Below are 21,193 nucleotides of genomic sequence, written 5' to 3'. Positions count from 1 at the left end.
TCTTTGGTAACTTTGTTTCAACATGTGTAACACAAAATGACTTCAAAGTAATACAAACTAAAAATAGCCTCCCTGATGCAATTGAATATTACTTTTTTTTTATAGACACACCTTATTAAATACCTTAAAGTTATAGAGGGGAATACATAAAACCTCCTCAACTCTGACCACACCTAACTTAACATTCTGTGTATTCTTTACATACAGCTCGAGAAACTCTTTCTTAATCCTCTTAATGCAAGCATGACTTAAAACACAGCAAACTGAATATCATCTGTACAATCTTTATTTAGAATAAAATAGACATTTAAATCAGCTCTATATGACTGTAAAAACCAGATATACACAAATAAGATAGACTAGTAAAACACTGAAGCACCTTCTTTCAAAACAGGGTTGACAAAAATATCTGAATTAAGTGCCAACTGCCTTATATTATTTACAGTATAATACAGTAATTTACTGCAATATTTAAGTTCCGTTGAGAAACAATTATATCTACTCTGCAATGTTGACACAAGAAAATGGAGGAAACCAGTTGAAAAACAGAGTATCCCATTCCAAGTCCTGTTTCCCTCAACCGCTCGTCGCTCAAGTCTGTTTTTGAGCTCGTGAAAGAAAATTCCTTAAATGTTCATTCAGTGTCTCTGGCAAGTGTGCAGACTCCGTGATGACTTGCCGCCGTCTCCTCTTTGCGTTTTGCAGGACAGACCATCCCCACAATCGCAACGCTGGAATATTTCTAAGCCATGGGTGCCTTTCCTCTTGTGCTTGGTGCAGACCTGGCCTTCTCTTACGACGGGCTTGCAGATTTTGGACCAAAAGTGACGAGCGCAGCAGAGTCCCTCAGCACAATCTGATGATCTCAGACAGGTTTCTCCCTCCAGTCCTTTAACAAAATAACAGCCATGAATATCATGCACAACTGACATGTTCTTTTTGGGGAATCAAAAAAAAAAAGTCACATTAAGGGATCAGGTTGATGATCATTAACTTAACGTGTTTATAAGCATGTGTTAGTCTTAAAACTGGATTATTAACACATTTCAACATGCTCCAAAAGTTCTACATGTCTAATCTACGTCACATCTAATTAGGGTTCTAAAAGAAAGTTTCTAAGAATTTCTAAAAAAAAATCCTGGAAAGTTTCAAAAAATTCTGGAAAGTTTCTGGAAACTTTACAACCCTAATTAATACCGCTCACATTCCTGAAAAGTTCATGCCTACTTAGTGTTACACCACAGGGTTCAAATATCTGCCTACTGAGTTGCAATTATTTCAAAGGAACATTATCTGAAAATGGCCTGAAGCTATTCTACACAGACACCCAAACATAAAATCAACATAACATGGTGGTTGATAAAGTCTATTAGTTATTTAAAGCATTATTTACCTTTTAGCATTTGGTTTTGTGTTGAACCTTGACTTGGAACTTTTGGTGGCATCACAAAAGTAGAGTTTTCATTGGAGATGGACACAAACTCTTCCATTCCAATCTGATGAATCATGTCAGGATCATTTGGAAGACAAACTCCTAATAGGAAGAGGTTCATAGTTAGCCAAAACTGCTTGTTAATTGTTAAGCATTTATAACGGTAAAGTGTTTTTTTTCATAAGTTTGATCTTACCATTGCTGCAGTGGTTGCCAGGGCAGCACATCGCATCCCGGATGCAGCGCTTCCTGCGCTTCTTACACTGGAGACAAACACCGCGAGACAGGAAGCAGAACTCCTCGCCACCGCATTCCTCATCACTCTCGCAGATTAAAGGCTGCTGGAGTTTACAAATACACTATTAGTCTCACGACCACGATTTAAAAACAGCTGTCTGAACATAACATGTGCTCGTTTATATTCTTACCTGCGGTGTATCGACGGCGAAGTTCAGACTGCCGCTGTCCGCAGGTGACTCATCCGGACTCGGGCTGACCGGGTGAATGGGACTCGCCACACCTGAACCGACCTTAATAGCGTTCGAGTTGAGCACCACAGAACCAGCGGATGCCACTTTGATGAAGCCCACAAGAATGAGGCAAGCGGTTGAGAACATGGCAGTGTGCAGCATCGTCAGGTCTGCTATTCCTTGGATGGAGGATGTATTCCCGAGGTGAGCAGAGCGCTTCTGTGGTTCCTCATGAGCGCGAGACGCTTCATTTATACGCGCGCGGGGTTGTTTGCGCTCCCGCCCCTCGCTGAGAGTAACAAAGAGCTGGATGAAATTTCAAAGCGTAGTGTCTTGAGCTGTCTGTCTATCAGTGTGTTTGTAAGCACGTCTTCACGAGATGCCATCAAACAGCCACTTCAGTAATACTGCTTATTTCATTCACATTAATGGGGAGGTCAGTCATTTGCTGAGAGAAATATGAGGTTAAGTCAAAAATTATTATACAGATTGTATATTGTATTATATGGCCATATTATGCAATACTGTAGATGCACATTTACCCATTTACAAAACTTTATCTGCTTTTATTTAAAATCAAAGTGACGCATAAGTCAAAGTAGTCTGCACAAGGTTCAAACACTTTGAATTGAACTTCTAATAAAGAAAACATATTAGCAAATTGTTTTTACAGCAAAGCTAGACTGACGATCGGCTTGGATCAATAGGCTTTACCATATATTTGGAATTTTAGAACTGGAAAATTGTTTTAATAATAATAATAATAATAATAATAAAATAATAATAATAATAATAATAATAATTATATATATATATAGCCTATAATTTGAATAATTTGTCTATTTTTTTTATTTTTATTTTTATTTATTTTTTTGTGCAGTTAGTCATGCAGTCTGATTATTTCATTATTCAAAAATCAGGATACTTAATTGACACTGGACAACTATCGCCTGAATATTCCGAGTTTATTTTCCTATAGTTTCATCGTTTTTCACAGTGAGTTTGTATATTCCATGTTAGAAATGCAGTAAGTTGGCAGATTTAGCAGATCTTGAGTCATAACCGCGATGGAGTGCTCTTTGAAATGCGTTTGATTAAGTGCACGAGATCAAAGTGAATATGCAAATAAGAAGAAGTGAGAAGTTTACCGAATTAATTATCGTTCAGTCTGTGCTTTTAAACAAATAGTGAGTGATTAGCAATCTGAGATAAGAATGCGACGCTCTTAGGTGACGTGGTTCATCTATTGATCTATATTAAAACGATTTGAGCTTTACATTTTAGAACAGAATAAAACAATTAGGCTTCCTGATAAGTCTTTTTTAAAATAATATCATCCAAATGAACTGAGCTACCCATGTGAATCTTTATTAAAATTGAGTAGGCTATATTGAGTAGGCTATAGGTGAGGTTGACTCAAGATTTGAAACATTTCAGATATTCGCTGTCTAAAATTAAATCTGTTGCAGCGTGGATAGATTGCTCCTAAATGATAACCACCAATAATAATGTAGAATGTAGGCCTATTAATAAATTGGTGAGCATAAACTGCGCAAACGATTTAACATTTTCAAAGTGTCTGTCTGCCCAATTCTCCGGGATAACTCCCAAATCAATGTCTTTGATGTTGTTGACAGGGCCGGGTCACTTCTAATAGACGACCACAGGACAAACGCTCAATACACTTCATTAAACGTGAATTGGCAGGGTTCATCCCCATCCCTTTGTCTATTGGCTTTGTTTTAATTGTACATCCAAAGCCTACAGTGGTGTAAAATGAAGCCTGTGTAAAGGACCCTTTGATGAGCTTAGATCAAACAGGACTGAAGCCCGTGTCTTAATCAGACTTCCACAGCGATGCTATTTTCGCAAACAGTCCATTTGCTCGGCTTTTAGCGGCTTTTTGTGGGCAATGTACTTAGCAAATTCATTTAGTGGGATGCCAGGTAATCCTGTTTTAAAATTCCTTATGACATCTCAATCAGGTCAGGGCTCCTGAGTCCTGAATGACCCTGAGTCACTAGGCTAACAGCAAAAATTAAAAATCGTAACCGTGCGTCCTTGCATTTATGACGCGGTAAAAGCAATGTGAAAAATGACATCAGGTCAATGCAGAATGAATGAATGAAAAGAAATCTTCCATATGGCCTAATAATAGTTATAGCCTAACTGCAGGTGGCGAACTATAGCAAACTAACTTGGCACATCAATGTAAAATGCGTGCCTTTTTCAATTCATTGCAATGGCTTTGAATAGTAGGTAATTCGGTTCTTTTGAATAGGTCTTTTCAAAGAACCGATTCAAAACACTGAATTCATTCTTTTACGAAGTCACATAGCCTAATTAGCTACTTCATCACTTGACGTGGCATGCATGCTCTAACATGTTCGAATGGTATGTTTTGCATGTTGTTAAGCTTTTTGATTAGCTTTCGTTTTATTAGGCTAAATACGTTTTTTTACTGTGCCCCAGTTCATTTAGGTGCATCGGTGATTCAGGTCATGAAAACGTTAAGAACCATAATATGCTGTAGCCTATATTTATATAATTTCCAATCAAGTCCATTTAATTCTTGATGTTTATGGATGTTTTAATAAAATATCTAAATATGCGCATTAATAAAACGGACATGGTTGTGTTTTCAGTAGCCTAGCTATGCTTTATTTGTAATATTTCTGCTGTTATCATCACCCATCTGTTCACTCTAACAATATCGGATGATTGTTTACGAATCGGACATGTCCAAAAAAGACTATTTACTGGTTTACACTAATCGAATGGAAAAAGATCCGACTCAAACGAATCGTTCACGTATCGGACATCGCTAGCTATTTATCTAAGATTTAAGAGTAGCCTTTACACAAAACATACTCCCGTCACCTATAAAAATCGCAGTTGCGATGTCCTTGAAAGTGTTAATTAGATCACTTTGTTTCATTGTGTGATGTCAAATTTTCAAATAATCGCGCGGGAGTCAGACTGTCCCTCTTGTGGTGATGGTGTGTTCTTCATTCCGCAGAGGGAATGCGAAGGTACGTCGCTTACTTTTGTAGGTTGCTATCCTTTCCTGTCCTCCTTTGGTGTGACAGTCTAAGCGGGGGGTTGATGCATGTCCTCTGATGACTCTCCAAAACAAACTTGTTTCTTTGTTGATGCTTTGTTGGACTTCATGTTTGAAGCTGGGTGAAGAGTTTACTGTAAGTACCTACATGGCCCAAAAAGTGTAGTAATATGTTCAGAAACATAAATAAATAGTCAAACATGTCTTCACACTGAGAAAAATCTCTCCAGTTAATCTCTGAGTGTCCATAACCCAATGTTACATCCATTTAATGCTTTCAGGACCTTTGTGAGATATTGCTATTTAGGCTATATTGTGCAACCGATATATCAATATTAAAAGCTTTATGAAACAATACTGCATATTTTACATAAAATGTTGATCAACTTTAATGCCACATGGTTTTCTATGTAGCCTATAGATGTACCCCAATTAGCACAAATGCATTAGTACCCAATAATAATAATAATAAAAATAATAAACTTTTTGAAGCACTTGACAGGCAATTACCCATGTCCCCAATCATGTTTTCTCAACTTCACTATGAAATAAAGGGTTAATGTGATTTTTTCTAAATCTGCAGTTTTAAGTATTAGTAGCCTATATAGCCTACATTTACTTATTCTCTTTTACATAAAATACAATTTATTATGATACATATTTTGTGTAAAACCATTAAATGAGCTCATGTCCCTCAAATGTCAGTCCACCCTGCTACATGCCATTTGCCCATTACAATATTAAGCATATGCCCTAAATCACATGACTTGCTAGAAGTGACATCATTTCCTTTGAGGGAAAGCAACTCTAAGAACAAAGTAAGAATTAGTCATAAACGTTTCTCTTTTCCACCCCTCATTTTTAAGTGACTTATCTAATAGCGTATAAACAACGTCCACCCTGTTGTGTCAATTTGAACTGGATATGAAAATGCCATATCTTTATATATATATATATATATATATATATATATATATATATTAAATATATATATATATATATATATATATATATATATATATATATATTCAAATTTTTCCTGAATCTGTTCTGTTGTTCTTTTCTAGCTAGTAATGGATTTTATTAGCATAAAACATCTACCCTGTTACGGTCCACCTTGCTGCACATTGCATTGCAAATATGTCATGTAACATGGTTGACAAATGTCATAGAATGTGATTTTTGTAATAGTTGGTCAGACTTATTAGGTTATACTAGCATGAGCTTGACCAGTGTGTTTTTATGATAGTGAAAAGATTAAAAACATACATTTTAAATATGTTTTTCAAAAAACCTGCTCTGTCCAAAATCCACCAAACTGTAGAAATGACCCAGATATGCCATTGACGGATGGTTTTAGCTGCTGGAGGTCAAAGATGTATTTTCTACCCCCCTGGGTTTACATCTTTTGATGTCTATGGGCCACAGTGCTGGCAATGAAACATTACCATGCTTGTGTGTTATCTGTTGAGAAGAGGGGAGGGCAGATGTTTACAGAGCATTATCACCAGCTGATAGGAGTCAGACCCTTCATAATACTGACACCTCAAGCTAAATCTTGTTTGTAGGACAAGATAGCAAATCTTGTTTGTAGGACACCCTGAACTTCTGAACATAACATGCAGTGAAAACAGCAGCTTTTTGCAGACATATTACTTTGAAAGATGCTTTTATTGTAAGAAAAACGCATATAAATCTTGGTACCTTAAAAAAACAAAACAAAAAAAAGCCACATTAAAAAGAACATTTGAGGTGTCTGACCTAGCCGTGCAGCATCAAAACAAGCAGGGTGGATTCTGAATGCCACTGTGTTAAGGCACTTTCAATAATGCCAAAAGATATATGGTGAGCACATAATATCCATTTTGAAAAGTAAAGATAATACAAGACAACTAAAATAGCTTACGGAGAAAAAAAAAAAAAAAAAAGAGAGAAAAAAAAAAAACACTATGCAAAAGGAATGATTTTACTCTGACAATAAATCTCTACGAATATCACAAAAATATTACCACTGTATATTTATATATATATTTATATATATATACATAAATATTTAACCCTGGTCCTACAATAAATAAGATTACATAATTGGTTTTCCAGCACAGCACTTTGTGTTCAAGCTATTATAGACCATGGGCAGTCTTCTCATCATTGTTTAAATGAGTCGGGGAGAGTTATGAATATGATTGGTGAAAATGATGGAAGAAAAGTATGTCTGGTATCAATTTTAGAGCTGATTATTTACCTTCATAAACAATCCCGATCTTGCCCACACATCTTAGGGAAACTGTGACTTAACAGCCCTTCCACTACAGAAGTACAGTGTGTATTTTAGTTAAAACCCTGCCCTCTAGTGGTGCACAAACTGCATTGAGTCTGATTCAATATTTCAGTAGATTCCCGTTGTCTAAAAAAAATCGAATTCATTAATACACATGAATATTTAATTAACACAATATTAACATTCTAGTAACTAACTAACGAAAACTTGTGATTAATTAATTAATAGTGTTCAGTTGAGTGAGGTAGTTCACTATTAGCTAATCAATAACTACTTCTTTTTTTTTTTAAGAACTATGTACACATATTCATATGTGAATAATGCATAATTAATTCTAAAGTGAGGATCATGGTAACCCACTAGTAATGTCTCCAGTATTACCAAATCCTTCAGAATGAATTACCAATTATTTGTAAGAGTATGCTAAAGTGAAAAGCATGATAACTCTGTAGTAATGACTAAAGTCATTGTAAGCTTTTGAGTTTTGCATAGTAATTCCTTCTGGTGGATGTGTGAACACTTGACACTTGAGTCATTACTAGTGAGTTACCATGATCTTTACTTTAGAATTAATTATACATTATTCACATTAATTATGAACCTTTATGTAGTTCATACCTCTGTGAGATGTAGTGAACTACTAGTGAACTATATAGTGAACCACATTCAAGTGAGTACTATTACTTACTAATTCGTTAATCAGAGTTTCTTGTTAGTTAATAACAGTTGCTAGACTGTTAATATTGTGTTACTCACTTGTTTGTGTAGTTATTCATTAATGATGAAACAGTATTTTTAAAGTTTCCCATTCTGCAACAAAATATCCAGTCAAGAAACCTTTTATTAGAAGATTCTGCTAAAAGATTTAATAGATAGTTCACCCAAAAATTACCTCATCATTTACTCACCCTCATGTCATTCCAAACCAGTACGACATTTTTTTTTTTTTTTGCTGTGGAACACAAAAGAATATATTTTGAAAAATGTTGGCAACCAAACAGTGTCCGTTCCCATTGACTTCCATTGTATTTATTGTCCATATAATGGAAGTCAATGGAAACCGAAACCATTGGACCGTTGTTGCCAAAATTCTTCAATATATCAGCTTCTGTGTTCCACAGAAGAAAGTAAAGTTTTATTTTTGGATGGATTATCCCTTTTAAAGGAGTATGCATAAAAAAGGACAACATGGAAATTAATTTAATCATATCTAAAAATCAATCTGTATCCACTACAGAACCTTTGTTAAGTATGTGACATGTGTGCTTCTGTTCCAAATGTATTTTACACACAACTATGTCATACAATTAAAAGTAAATGCAAACTAAAATCCTGATTGAAATGCATCCTAGAAACATTATCAATATCCAGCCCAGATCATAGTCCTGTCTCTATTTATGATTCTATTTTGAAGACCCCAGACACAAAAACTGCAAATGCTGCGTGTGCAATCGGTCAAACATAAAACAGCACAGAAAAAAAAGATATATATGAAGGGCTCATTTATGAAACATTGGTGCCAGTCTGAGTCCATATCTGAGGCCAAATATGAACTCCAGTCTTTATGATTAGGACAGTTATGTGAGTCATGGGTTGCGGCGGGGAGCTGGGACGCCCCCAGTGGCACCGCAGGACAGAAGCATGGGCGAAGGCAACTTGGTGTCACAGAGCTGGGCAAGGCGTCTTCCATCTCCTCTTCGATCGCACCCTCAGGCTGACGAATCGCACGGGACGCTCCAGGGCGGGGCATGTTACGAGTTTCAGTTTTAGAAATCAGTGTCCCAGCCGGAATTGTCATCTGGGGGAGGGTCCTCGTTGTCCTCAGGAAAGCTATCAAAGTTACTGGTGTCAGTCGGGCTTGCAACCTAATAGGAACGTGAGTGGAGGAAATGGGATGTTAGACGCACAAATTACTATACCAAAATTAACGACGTAATTATGTTTTGTCACAAAGGTTTTGGGTGACTGTTGAATTAATTTGAATTGCAGTTCTCTTAATTGATCTTCCTGTCATTTGAATTCAAATTTACACTTGAATTAAAGGAGCTTTTTATTTGGATTTTGCTCAACCCTCTGGAGATGTGGATGTGGAATACTCACATCAGGAATAATTGGAGGTACAAGAGTTCCTTTGCGCAGGCCTTCCCAGTTAAAGCCTTCAAACCATCTATGATGGAAAAAATAGAATAAAGATCCTGCGTAGTGTGGTGTTCCAGTTGAATGACACATACCATTCTTAGGAATTTAAAGATTTAAATTTAATAGAATAGATTTAGATTTAAATGTCAACATTTTTTGAACCCATGCACAGCATAAGACAAAATATATAGTTTGTATACAATACATATTAATTCATTGACTTTAATGATTTTATAAAAGTTTCAGTACTTTTCTAGATTTCTAGACAATTTTCAAATTCCCAAATAATAGGGGCACTCACTTGTGTTTTTGGATATCTTTGACTCCATTTTTCAAGTTTCCTAGCCTCTCAGACGGATTGTCCCTGGGGGACACAATATTTGGAGGAAAAAAAGAGATTAATTTATGGATCTGATTTTGTCAAAAATTCCCTTTGCCAAACCCAGTTACACTATATTTCAAACTAAGGATTTGTTTTAACCGTGAGGTATACATGTGTGATAGAGGTTAACAGCTTTGGAACAGGAGAACATTTAAAGTTAATTTAAAACTCAACTGACATAGAGTATTAATATGTCAATAACTGTCAATAAATCAGCACAGACTGAACCTAACGGGTTTTAAAATGTACCCACCTGCATAGTTTTTTAATTAGATTGCCTGCATTTTTGGTGATCTTCTTTGGAAATTCTATCATGTCGATTCCTCTTAAAATTATATTATATGTCTTCATTGGATCTGGTCCTGAGAATGGTGGGCTAAACAACAAATACACATCGGATTTTACAAAATTAGAATGAGTAAACTTAAACACACAAATGGAAAACATTTTAGCTTAACTTGATTGAAACAAGTTTTCAAACACAGTAATAGGAAACATGATTTACCTTCCAGTCAAGAGTTCATACATAAGAATTCCCAATGACCAGTAGTCTGCTGAGATGTCATGGCCTTTATTAAGAATGATCTCTGGGGCTACATACTCCGGCGTTCCACAGAAAGTCCATGTTTTTTTCCCAAATCCAATCTTTTTAGCAAAGCCAAAGTCCACCTACAAGAGACGAATGGACATAAAAATTACAGCTTTTAGTACATGTCTGTTAAACGAAAAAGAAAAAAAAAAAGAAAAAAATGCTGGGTTGTTTCAACTCATGTTTGGGTCAAATATAAACAAACTCAACTGTTTTAAACACAACGGTTGGATTTGTCCATATTTGACCCAAACATGGGTTGAAACATCCCACCATTTTTAGTGTAGCTTTGAATTTCCTAGTGTACTAAAAAGTTGATAAGAAAAAGATATGCACATTCAAAAGTATTTCTCATTTTGGGTAAATGGACCAAAATTATTGATGACTCATCTTGCACTCAGAGGCGTATACAAATTGTTGTCCAATCAGATGCTCTCTAGAAAGAGAAGTCGCTCCCCCTGATACCACTTGACACTAAAAGTCTTTAAAGTCTGATGAAATGATGAGTCTTTAAAATTCACCAGCCTCACAATGTGTAATCTCATTAAAAATGATCTTGAAAAAAATACTCACAAGCTTAGCATATCCTCTATGATCCAGAATGAGATTTTCTGGCTTTAAATCTCGGTAGATTATTCCCTTGGAATGCAGGTAAGCAAATGCTTCGACCACACAGGCTGTATAAAACCGTGTAGTTGAGTCTTCAAATGATCCTCTATGAATAGAGAAAAGAAACCCTGATTTTTTACTGGGTTTCTATTAGTTAGAGTGATTAGCACCCGCCACCATCACAAAAACAATTTGGCTACCTGTCTCTAAGAATGGTCCAAAGCTCTCCTCCTAGACAGGCTTCCATCAACATGTACAGATATTTGCTGTCTTTGAAAGTTCTGTACAATCTGAGGGAACACAACCACAGAATTTTGTCAATCAATTTTTATTTTTGCCTTAATATTTTTAGGATATGACCTCCAATGATGCTCTCAGGAGGTTTTAGCACCTACCTTACAATGAAGTCTGAATGAGCCTCCTGCATGATCTGTTTCTCAGAGCGGATGTGCTCCTGTTGCCGCGTATCCACGATGTGACGCTTTTTCAGAATCTTCATTGCAAATGTTTTGGTCTCTTCACTCTTGAGCTGTACCTGTGGACACCAAAGGCACACCCAAAAAAAATTTACCACAAAAAATGTGCTAATAAGAATATTGCCTATGGAAACAAGTAATACAACCAAGTGGTAGTGTTAATATAGCACTTGAATCATGGTCTATTAATGTGTAAAGGGTCTTCAAGGGACTGACTGAGAGAAGGAATTCTTCACATTGCGTCTTCATGAAGGCATTTGCATGTTCATTTGATCCTGTAGCTATCTAGCAAACGGATAGCACTACAAGCATATATAACTCCCTGGCGAAAGGCCACTTGTTTTTACTATGTTGCCGCATTGCCAGAAATAGGCGAGTGGAAAGGGGAATCCTCTTCCAGGACCACTGGGCTTTCCTTTACAACAGAGTATGATCCGCAATGCGGATTTCTTCCCTCCTCTCTATGTCAAAGTTCCCGTCATTTTCTTCCCCCTAACATTAATGGTCATGCTGAAAACCTCACACATTTATGATTTTTATTGGAACATCTATCTATCCATCTATCTATCTATCTATCTAGTCAATAAACTAGTCTTCTTGAACTTTGTGTGGCAGTAATTCAGATGTCTACCCTATTAGCTCTGTTGTGGAAAGTTACCCTGAATAGAGTTAGAGCATTCCCAGACCTGATCTGTCCTTTAGCACCGTAGATCATTTGAGAGCTGCTCATATTTCCTGCAAAGTAGATTAGTAAAATGTATTTGTATTATCAGTTAACATATTGTTTTTGTTTTTGGGGTGTTGCATACCATAAGCAGAATACCATAAAGCAACTAAACCATGTGCATTCACTGTTTTCTTGCTGCAGTCACCTTGTAGTGCTTTTAGAGGCTGATGATTTTTTAAAACCTTTTTAATTTACATGAAAACATCAAACATAAAATGCACACATATATAAGGTGGACCATCCTACCAGCTCAACTCTTCCAAATCCTCCAACTCCCAAGGTGTCGATGATGTTGAAGTCCACCAGCTTCAGGTTAGAGAAGAAGGCATTCTCCGCCTCGTATCTGCATTTTTTGAAGTGGAAAAAGGGAAACTTCTTAGAGGTTTGGATAGAGTAGGTAATAGGGAATGTTGGAGCAGGAATTGGGGCAGGAATGCTGTTTATTCGCTCCCTCTCCTTCCTCTCCTTTACCGGGATAGGAAGTAGCTCACGCATTGTGGCCTCCTCGTGCTTTGACCAAATCAAATACTGTGAAACAGTTAAATGTACAATTCTCAAAACGACCAGCACTATTGCAAAGAAGAACTTGCAATATCTGGCTTGCAATATGCAGTATAGTCCTCGCCTCAAGAGCACGTATGGCAGAATAATAACAACAGTCTTTGTTCAAAAGTAGAGTTAAGGCGCCATTTCCAGGTTACATTTCGAGATTTGGGATGCAGTGCAATTCGAGTCTGGTGAAGGACAAAGCGATCCAGATTGGTGGAGCTTCTCCGCATCAATACTGGTCTGTGAAAGCTCTTCTGGACACAATGTTTGGCTGCAGAAATACCCAAAGTTGTCACTGTCATCAGCAGAGACAGTACTAAAAGTTGAGCAAAGGTCCTCGCTGATTTGCTGAAAATCTCACAAAGCAAGAGATTCTGTCCTCGTGCTTGCCCAGGGACAGTACGCTTGACTGGCAAGACTAGTGCGACTAAGTCTCAATCCGTTCCAAAACTGAGCTTGACTGTGTTCTCTATGTGAGTTCCAGTCTCTGCTAATACTGCCTTGCCTGATCCAGCTTTATTTTTAGCATGTGAACTTGGCTTGTGGTTCGCCTAGTCAGAAAAAGGTTTCCCCGCTCTACCCTCACACCACCCCATCTCTCCTTAAAGTTCAAATTTAACTTGAGAAGGACATTGGTGCTGCATAATTATGAGCCCATTTAGATGCTTTAGCACTGAGAGACTGTGAACCTTTCAATTAACACATATAATAACAAAATTAGCTCATCTTGGAAATAAGTGCGATAGCTAGGTCCTCTGACCAGAAGAAACCATCTGAAAGACTGGAAGAAATATATCTTTAGATAGATGGCATGTCATATGGGACCAAAAACAGGTATCTTCACTACTACACTTAAGTATTGTTTTGAGGAATTTACAAACTGAATACTTGCATTCCTACTCAATTCCAAGGGGAAAAGCTGTTTTTTAAAAAAAAATTGTGAAAGGGTGACAGTCCTTGCCCTAAATAAGTGTTTTTATTTATAACCATCTGTCAAATGTCAAACAACAACAAATCTGACATTTATTTTATTTAATTCTTCAGTGTAACTCTCTTGTGTGACCTAGAGATAGGACACATTACATTTGGTTTTTACCAAGCTTGGTAAGGTACCCATACTTTAAATTAAAGCTACAATATGTAATTTTGTTCGCCGCTAGGGGTCGCTAACCTCTTACAACAACAATGGCGTAGGTTGATGACGCATAAGGGGAATCATGGAACTTGTCGTCATGCCGACTGATCTAATAATGTTTATGGATGAGTGAACATGGACATTGGACATTGTTTTTAACATGACTGTGGTTGAAAGCAGGTAGCGATTGCTACTGAGACAGATATCAGCGTCACATGAGTCGGACATGCGGACATTTCATTCTACCGAACTACCCGCAAGAGCTGAATTACTACTCACACAGGTCAGTTTATTTGACGAATTAAACTTGTGAGGTAACGCAGCGCTGTTTTACTTGGTCTGCACTATTACACTAAACTGCATTTGAGTCTGTTGAAAGTTTTATAATGTTATTCTATGTGTTAGTTTGTCTGTATGAGACTAGCAGTAAGCTAGATCAACATTAGAATAACATACTGATCATATTCTAACATTTCATCATGTTGAGCTATATAACATTGATTCGTTTTATGTACATTTGTACACTCTGTCAAGTCGAAATTTGTCACGGACGTGGAGCTCTCGGGATCTCGAAAACGCCACGCTGATATTGATCCTCGTTTTATTTCTCCTTTTGTCCCAAAGTCTGCTTGCCATGGTCCATAATGTTTGAACGAAACAACAACAGCATGAGCGTGCCGCTAAACATTACGCAGTTGTCCACGTCTGTCGCCGTGGTTACTATGGCAGTACAAGCGGAAACCGGATAACGCAGATATTACGTCATTGACAGGTGACAAGTGAACAGGGACGAGCCATTATTTAAAGTTTTGGGATATTGTAAGCATAGATATCCATATAAGGCTAGATGTCTTAAGGCGGAGTCTTGAACGGCATCACCGGCGGCCATCTTGTCACAGGGAAGCTTTCTGGCGAGCTCTGTGGTATCTGAATTAAGGTGAGTGATCAGCATGCACACAAATCCTCTTATCTCGCTGAAATCTTGACGGATTTACAAACGGTTTGGTTTCTTACAAACGTTATTAACGTGGCTATAATTCTTTCATATGGAAGTCCATTGTTATAATTATTCATATGTATGCAGTGTCATAACTACGACATTTATAACAAAACAAACCGTTTGAAAATCGGTAGAAAATTTAGCAAGTTATGGTTATTTAAAAGTACATGCACCATTAAAACACAGTGTTACGAGTGAGCGAGCTCCCTGTGGCAAGATGGCCGCCGTGTGCGGACGTCGACCTCCATTGGCCAGCAGCGCGGACGAGACATCTAGCCTTTATTATATGATATCTATGATTGTAAGTACACAACTGCAGGAAATATATCACCAGGGTGGGAATTATACCGCGGCCACGCGGCCATGGCCGCCGTTGCCCTACACTTTGGCCTTCATGCCCCGTGAAAAAAAAAATCATCGTACGGCCACAGTGGCCTGTGTGCCCTGGCCCTGTCCAAGTTCCATGTATAAAGCGCCAGTGCGGCATAGTGGGCCTGCTTTGAATTACAGAGAGCCACCCAAGTAGTCTCTGAACTTCAATTAGTTCGTGGATTCGCGCAGGTGCAGTGTAGGGCTGGGCGATATATCGATATAAAAAATATATTGATATATTTTTGAAATGCGATATGGAATTAGACCATATCGCATATCGATAGTTCAAATTTGCGCTGTGATCCTTGCTCCCCGCGCCTCCTTTTCCACTCTGCGTGCGTGTTTAGAGCATGTTATGTTATGTTATGAGAGGCGAATCATGACTACTTCAGAAAACCCAGCACAATAGGAACTACCAGGCAGTGACATAAGTGTACGCTGAGATAAAGTTTTTTACCTCAGAAAAACGGACTTTCTTGTCCTGTCAGCTGTTATCCTGTACTCGTTGCGCACACTCTTCAATTGCACGCGCAAATGCGGCGGCGCGCGCGCTGTATCGCCTCACTGATCAAGTGCAAAAGAAACTACGAGCATGCAACGCCGTTACGTTGTAAATTACACGAAATAAAAGTAATGCAGGTATGAATTTCATTCTATTCTATTCACCAGGAGCAGTTTCCATGTTTCATTAACAGTTATTGTTAATATTGTGTATTCACCATGGTAACTGTCCTTTCCATATTAACCCCAAAATGCCACTATTTTTTCTTTGTGTTATTTTTATATTTTTAAATGACTGTAGTGGCTCATACCAACATTGTATTAACAAAAACTAGTTTGGGACTGCTATTTAATAACTTTAGCATAGGCCTAATGTTTATTTATTAGTACTAGTCTTTACTATTAGTCATATTCTTACAATTTATGTTATATATTATATATGTATATGTATGTATGTATATATAGGCAAATTATAACATGTTTAAACAAAATTTGTTTATAGCCTATATTGAATGTAAACTTTGATAATCATAATTAATAACTCACATTCTCACATGATATAGAGTACTGAATGAATATTTTGAATGCTTTTATTGGCATTTGTGTTGTTTCTGAATGCTTTTATTGGCATTTATGTTGTTTCTATTGTTGTGAGGGTGTATACCTTCTGGATGAAATGGTTCTCTCTCTCACACTCACATGATAAAGAGGACTGAATGAATATTTTGAATGCTTTTATTGGCATTTGTGTTGTTTCTGAATGTTTTTATTGGCATTTGTGGTCTTTCTGAATGCTTTTATTGGCATTTATGTTGTTTCTATTGTTGTGTGAGGGTGTATACCTTCTGGATGTAATGGCACTCTCTCTCTCTCTCTCTCTCATTACATTTTTTTTTTATTAAAAAAAAAAAGTCATAATCCATGTCTTATTCCAAATTAGGATGTTATGGTATCAATCTGAATGGGAAAACCATCGAATTGTACTCAATGGCCTTTGTGCCCTGTCATATGGCCTTGGTGCCCCCCCCCCCAAAAAAAGAAAAGGTGGAGGCCAAATGGCCTTGCCCCTAAAATTACATAATTCCCACCCTGTATATCACACTGTGCAAGTGATTTTTTTATATTTTATTACACAATTCTTAAATATTGTACCTTTAAAATAATTGTACTCATGTCGCTCCAAACCTGTATGACTTTCTTTCTACTGTGGAACACAAAAGCAGATCATTTGAAGAATGTTTTGGTCCAAAGTATCTAGCTATAACCTGATAGTTCAGCCAAAAATTATCCAAAGAGTTAAAACCAACGGGATTAACTTTCATTGGACCAAAACAGTCTTCAAAATATCTACTTTTGTGTTCCACAGAAGAAAGTCATACGGGTTTGGAATGACATGAGGGTGAGTAAAATAATATGATTTCCCCATACTTTTCACAAATTTAGATGTTAGAATGCTAAAAGTCTCAAGGTCAAAGTCTCAGTACAAGCGCAGAAACCCTCATGTCACTTTAGAAGCTGGAAAACACCCTGGAGGACCACCACTGATATCTGACACGGCAAGGACACAGTATCTGCAGTAAGTTTCCATATTTAATCAAGACTCCATGGCCAGTGGGACAGCTGCCCCCTCCAACCTCTCACGCCAATGAGAGACCACTGCACTTGTCTGCATAAGAAGATTATGCCACATAGTGATTTGGCTGTTTCTGCCAATGTCGAGAGTCATTCTTCTGTAAAGAAGGCAGTATTTTGGTACATTGTCCCACCCACATCAACAAAAGAATGCATGTAAATCATCTTTTTCTAGTATTCTGGGGAAAATAACGATAATTAAAAAAAAATCCTAGCCCTACATAAACTGCAATTCAAGTCTAGGAGTAAGAGTTCTAATTTGATAAATGAAACTATATTGGTCATGGTTGTTTACTGGGGCACAATCTACTACAGGTAATTGATATAATCAGCAGTTAATAGGATAGTTCACCCATAAAGACAATTCTAATAAGACTTTTGTTCACATCTTTGGAACAAAAATGACACACAAAAACAAACCTCATTGATTCTCGCAAGTTACGCACATACAATGTTTACGTGTGAATGAAAGCCTAAGTTGAATCTGTTCATCATTTAAAGTGATTGTTTCTTCAGAAGACTTGGTTTAATTTCTCAATTCATTTTAAAAAGTACTTTTTGAAGCTTGAAGACTGTAGACTGTAAATGGATTGGCAAAAATGATGAAAGATGTGTTCTGAAGATGAACCAGAAGGGTGATGGTGATGACAGAAATACAAGTCCTATGTTAAATGTATGAGAACACAGTTTAACACTGGTTTAACAGAATCACTAGGCAACTAAAAAGTACATTCAAATGAATTAACCATATTAATTAGACAAGTCAAATTACTCAAGAGTCTATTAATTGTCATTAACTTTTTTTTACATCATCTAAATTTATTCTTCAAATCAACCACTTTTAAACAAGAGTCTACAATCCAAGGTTGTTTTCCATGGTTATGGTTACAACTAGCATAACCCCTCAAGTGTTTGAGCTCCATGAGTGGGAAGAGGGGAGTGGGCTGGATTTCACATAAGCTGTTGAGAGGTGATAAGTTAGGTGTGAGCTCTGAGAAGAGCTACTGATGACTGACGTCACACGGTCAACCAGAGAGATTTTCCACTGCCGTAGCCGAGAGCATTAATTACAGTTTGTTACCCATATGTACTTATAACCCTTAAATGGGACAGTAAACAAGTAGAGGGTACTGACTGAGAGGCTTTGATAAGACAGTCTGAAGTATCCAAAGCCGATTTACAGTACTTGGGTCTTAAAGCTCTACTGGTAGAAATTATTTGATATATGTTTCACACAAAAGAAAGTCATAGAGGTTTCGAATGACACTTATGGTGAGTAAATGAAGAGAATTTCCCTAGTGAAAAAATAGTATACCTAAGCACAATTTATTCGTATGTACTTTAGTATAAATGTATTTGTGGCCCACTATAAATTGGTATACTTAGAGTCTGTTAAATTGGAACAACTAATTTTGTACTAAATGCATTTTAGTTGTCCAAAGGCAGTGCTGAAGTTCAACTAAAGTTGTATTAAATATGCTTGTTTGTGTTAAGGAACTCTTCCAAGTACACTTATGTATACTTTAAATATACTCTTGTATTTAAGATTTGAAATGCACAATTCACTCAAGCATAATTTTCAAATGTATTTGGTGACATTACAATTACAACTCAATTGCACTGTAAGAGTGTTGAACATACATTAATATTATACTGATAACAAACTTTTAGTGCTTTTAAAACACATTGCAATGGCATTCCAAGTAAACTTGAAGTGTGCTAATAGCATCATTGCTGTGTGCTTCAAATACAATAAAGTAATCTTTATAACAGCTTAAGAATTTCCCTATTACTGACATTTTACAGACACCCCCCAGTATACCAGTAACTCATGTATCCGGAGAACATCAGTGAGACAATGGAAACAGATATATGTACACTGAATGTAGGAACAACTAGGGACTAGATTCGAACCCGAGTCCCAGCCACACTAGCACACCCGGTTTACCAGTTGCACCACCACGCAGATATTCACCATACACAACTGGGGTTGCTTTGTGTTCTCTCTATACTGTTACAAGTACTACTATAAGCAAACCGTTTTTCGGTATGACGGTCTCGCATTATGCTGCAGGTTTAAATGTGACGCATGAACTGAAATTATTTTAATACAATTTAAGTTGTTACTTTTCATGCAGTTTATTTGGGATTTTTGAGGGCTGGTCAGGATAAAATTAATAATTCATTTAATAATTCATACTATTTTGACATTTCCACATTTCAAAGACCAACGGGCCATTAAAGTAGCATTAATGGGAAAAGTGTATTAGTACCGTAGGTGCATTTGGAGTATATTAGGAATACACTAAAAGTACTAACATTTCTGATCAACATACATTTCTTTCACCATTTCAAACTGGATGTATGTTGTTTTCTTTATTTTTCATAATTACATCTTTACTTTTGTAACTAATTTCTCTATGTATGTAAAGCTGCTTTGCAACCATGCAAAATTGTGAAAAGTGCAATAGAAATCAATTTCAATTGAATTAAAGAATACCTGATATTAAAAGTGTGGTTAAATTATTGAAAAGGTAAAGGTCATAATTACAACTTACTTCATTACGATGAATTATTATGAATTATAATTTTTTGAACTCAAGGCACATTTCCTGTAAACTTTTATCTATACTATTTTATACTCAACAAGTAGAACTCAAATAAAGTTCATTGAATCAAACATTTAATCATAACAGGTAATCAGAGGATTTAAACAAACACATTTCTTAAGTAGTACTTAAATATTTAACAAATTAAATAATTTTATTTGCAAATTGCTCATAGTTACTTTTGCGCTGTAGGCAAAAGTTGTGTTTGGAAACTGCCCTTACAGCACCAATTAGCAGAAACAAACTAGATGTTTCAATTTATACCTCACATTTTCATTGGATTGCACAAAAAAATAAAGTCTCATCTAAAAAAAAATTACATAGCATCATCTTAAAATAATTTCATAATTCTCAGGTTTGAAATACATGGTGAGACTTGTGTCTCTAGCTGCAATGCACTTCTAGACTCTTAAGGTTTCCTTCTGACAAATGTGCCAAATCTGCAACACAGACTCTCAATAATGTGCACTCTAGCGAGTTCGGTTGTTTAGCAAAAGTATAGCAAAATCGATTGTCGGTGAATTCTATTTCACAGCCCGTGAATGTAAGGTGAGGAGAGATTGACTTATCATATACAAAAACTGCCCCCTTCACTGAACAAAAATACTGTAGCCTATATTTAGGCCTATGTTAAAAATCATATTATTACATTTCTTCAGACACTTTTAAGGTGTGAAGTTTGTGTGCTTGATGAAAGCATGAAATAACTACATTTACAGTAAATTTTTTTTTTTTTTTTTTTACATTTATAGGTTTCAGTTAGAACATAGACATGTCAGTTAGAACATAGGCATGTCAATCTATGTTTAGTATACTTATCATGAAATAAATGTATTTTAAATACAACTCGGTAAATATATATTTTTTTCACTAGGGTGAACTATCATTTTGAAATGCTGCCAATCTAGCATGAACACCAGAGTTTTTAGGAGGAATGTTCTAGACCTTGACTGGCCTCCAATCTCTCGTAAAAAGCTGAAGACCAGTCGAATTCCTCCATGCAGAAACGGCAGCCTTTCAACATATCCACTTCTGCTGTTACAGCTGTGAAAATAAGCCCTAAGTCCGAACTCTAGTCGGGCCGCGGGCAGTTTCCTCAGGGGTCAGTGGTTAGCTAAGAACGGCTGGGTGCTGGGGTTTGACCTCATACCCAACAAAGAAAAGATGGATGAAATGACAGAAAACAGCGTGCTGCGGGCGGCCTGCCCAGGTGTTCTCCACAATGCAGC

General features: G+C 36.7%; 2 protein-coding genes across 3 annotated transcripts in view; both read right to left on the bottom strand.

The window, feature by feature from the left end:
- Positions 1–268: 268 nt before the first annotated feature.
- On the bottom strand, positions 269–2,136 carry dkk1b (dickkopf WNT signaling pathway inhibitor 1b). The gene is made up of 4 exons (XM_082151171.1): positions 1,861–2,136; positions 1,629–1,773; positions 1,394–1,534; positions 269–889 (listed from the first exon to the last, which is right to left on the bottom strand). The coding sequence occupies exons 1-4, from the start codon at positions 2,062–2,064 to the stop codon at positions 639–641; spliced, it is 741 nt and encodes a 246-aa protein (XP_082007297.1). The 5' UTR covers positions 2,065–2,136; the 3' UTR covers positions 269–638.
- Positions 2,137–6,615: 4,479 nt separating this feature from the next.
- Positions 6,616–21,193, bottom strand: part of prkg1 (protein kinase cGMP-dependent 1) — a 173,996-nt gene continuing 159,418 nt past the window's right edge. For both annotated transcript variants that reach the window (XM_082151509.1, XM_082151508.1), the window contains exons 10-18: positions 12,413–12,509; positions 11,359–11,498; positions 11,164–11,253; positions 10,928–11,069; positions 10,271–10,434; positions 10,019–10,141; positions 9,685–9,747; positions 9,345–9,411; positions 6,616–9,109 (exon numbers count right to left, since the gene is read on the bottom strand). In XM_082151509.1, coding sequence (XP_082007635.1) covers positions 9,011–9,109; positions 9,345–9,411; positions 9,685–9,747; positions 10,019–10,141; positions 10,271–10,434; positions 10,928–11,069; positions 11,164–11,253; positions 11,359–11,498; positions 12,413–12,509 — 985 coding nt within the window. In that variant the 3' untranslated portion in view covers positions 6,616–9,010. The remainder of the gene's footprint in view (positions 9,110–9,344; positions 9,412–9,684; positions 9,748–10,018; positions 10,142–10,270; positions 10,435–10,927; positions 11,070–11,163; positions 11,254–11,358; positions 11,499–12,412; positions 12,510–21,193) is intronic.

Source organism: Leuciscus leuciscus (genome assembly GCF_965113295.1).
Source record: "Leuciscus leuciscus genome assembly, chromosome: 21".
Classification (NCBI taxonomy): Eukaryota; Metazoa; Chordata; class Actinopteri; order Cypriniformes; family Leuciscidae; genus Leuciscus; species Leuciscus leuciscus.
Note: the sequence above shows the minus strand (reverse complement) of the source record. Positions and strands in the feature narration are given on the sequence as shown.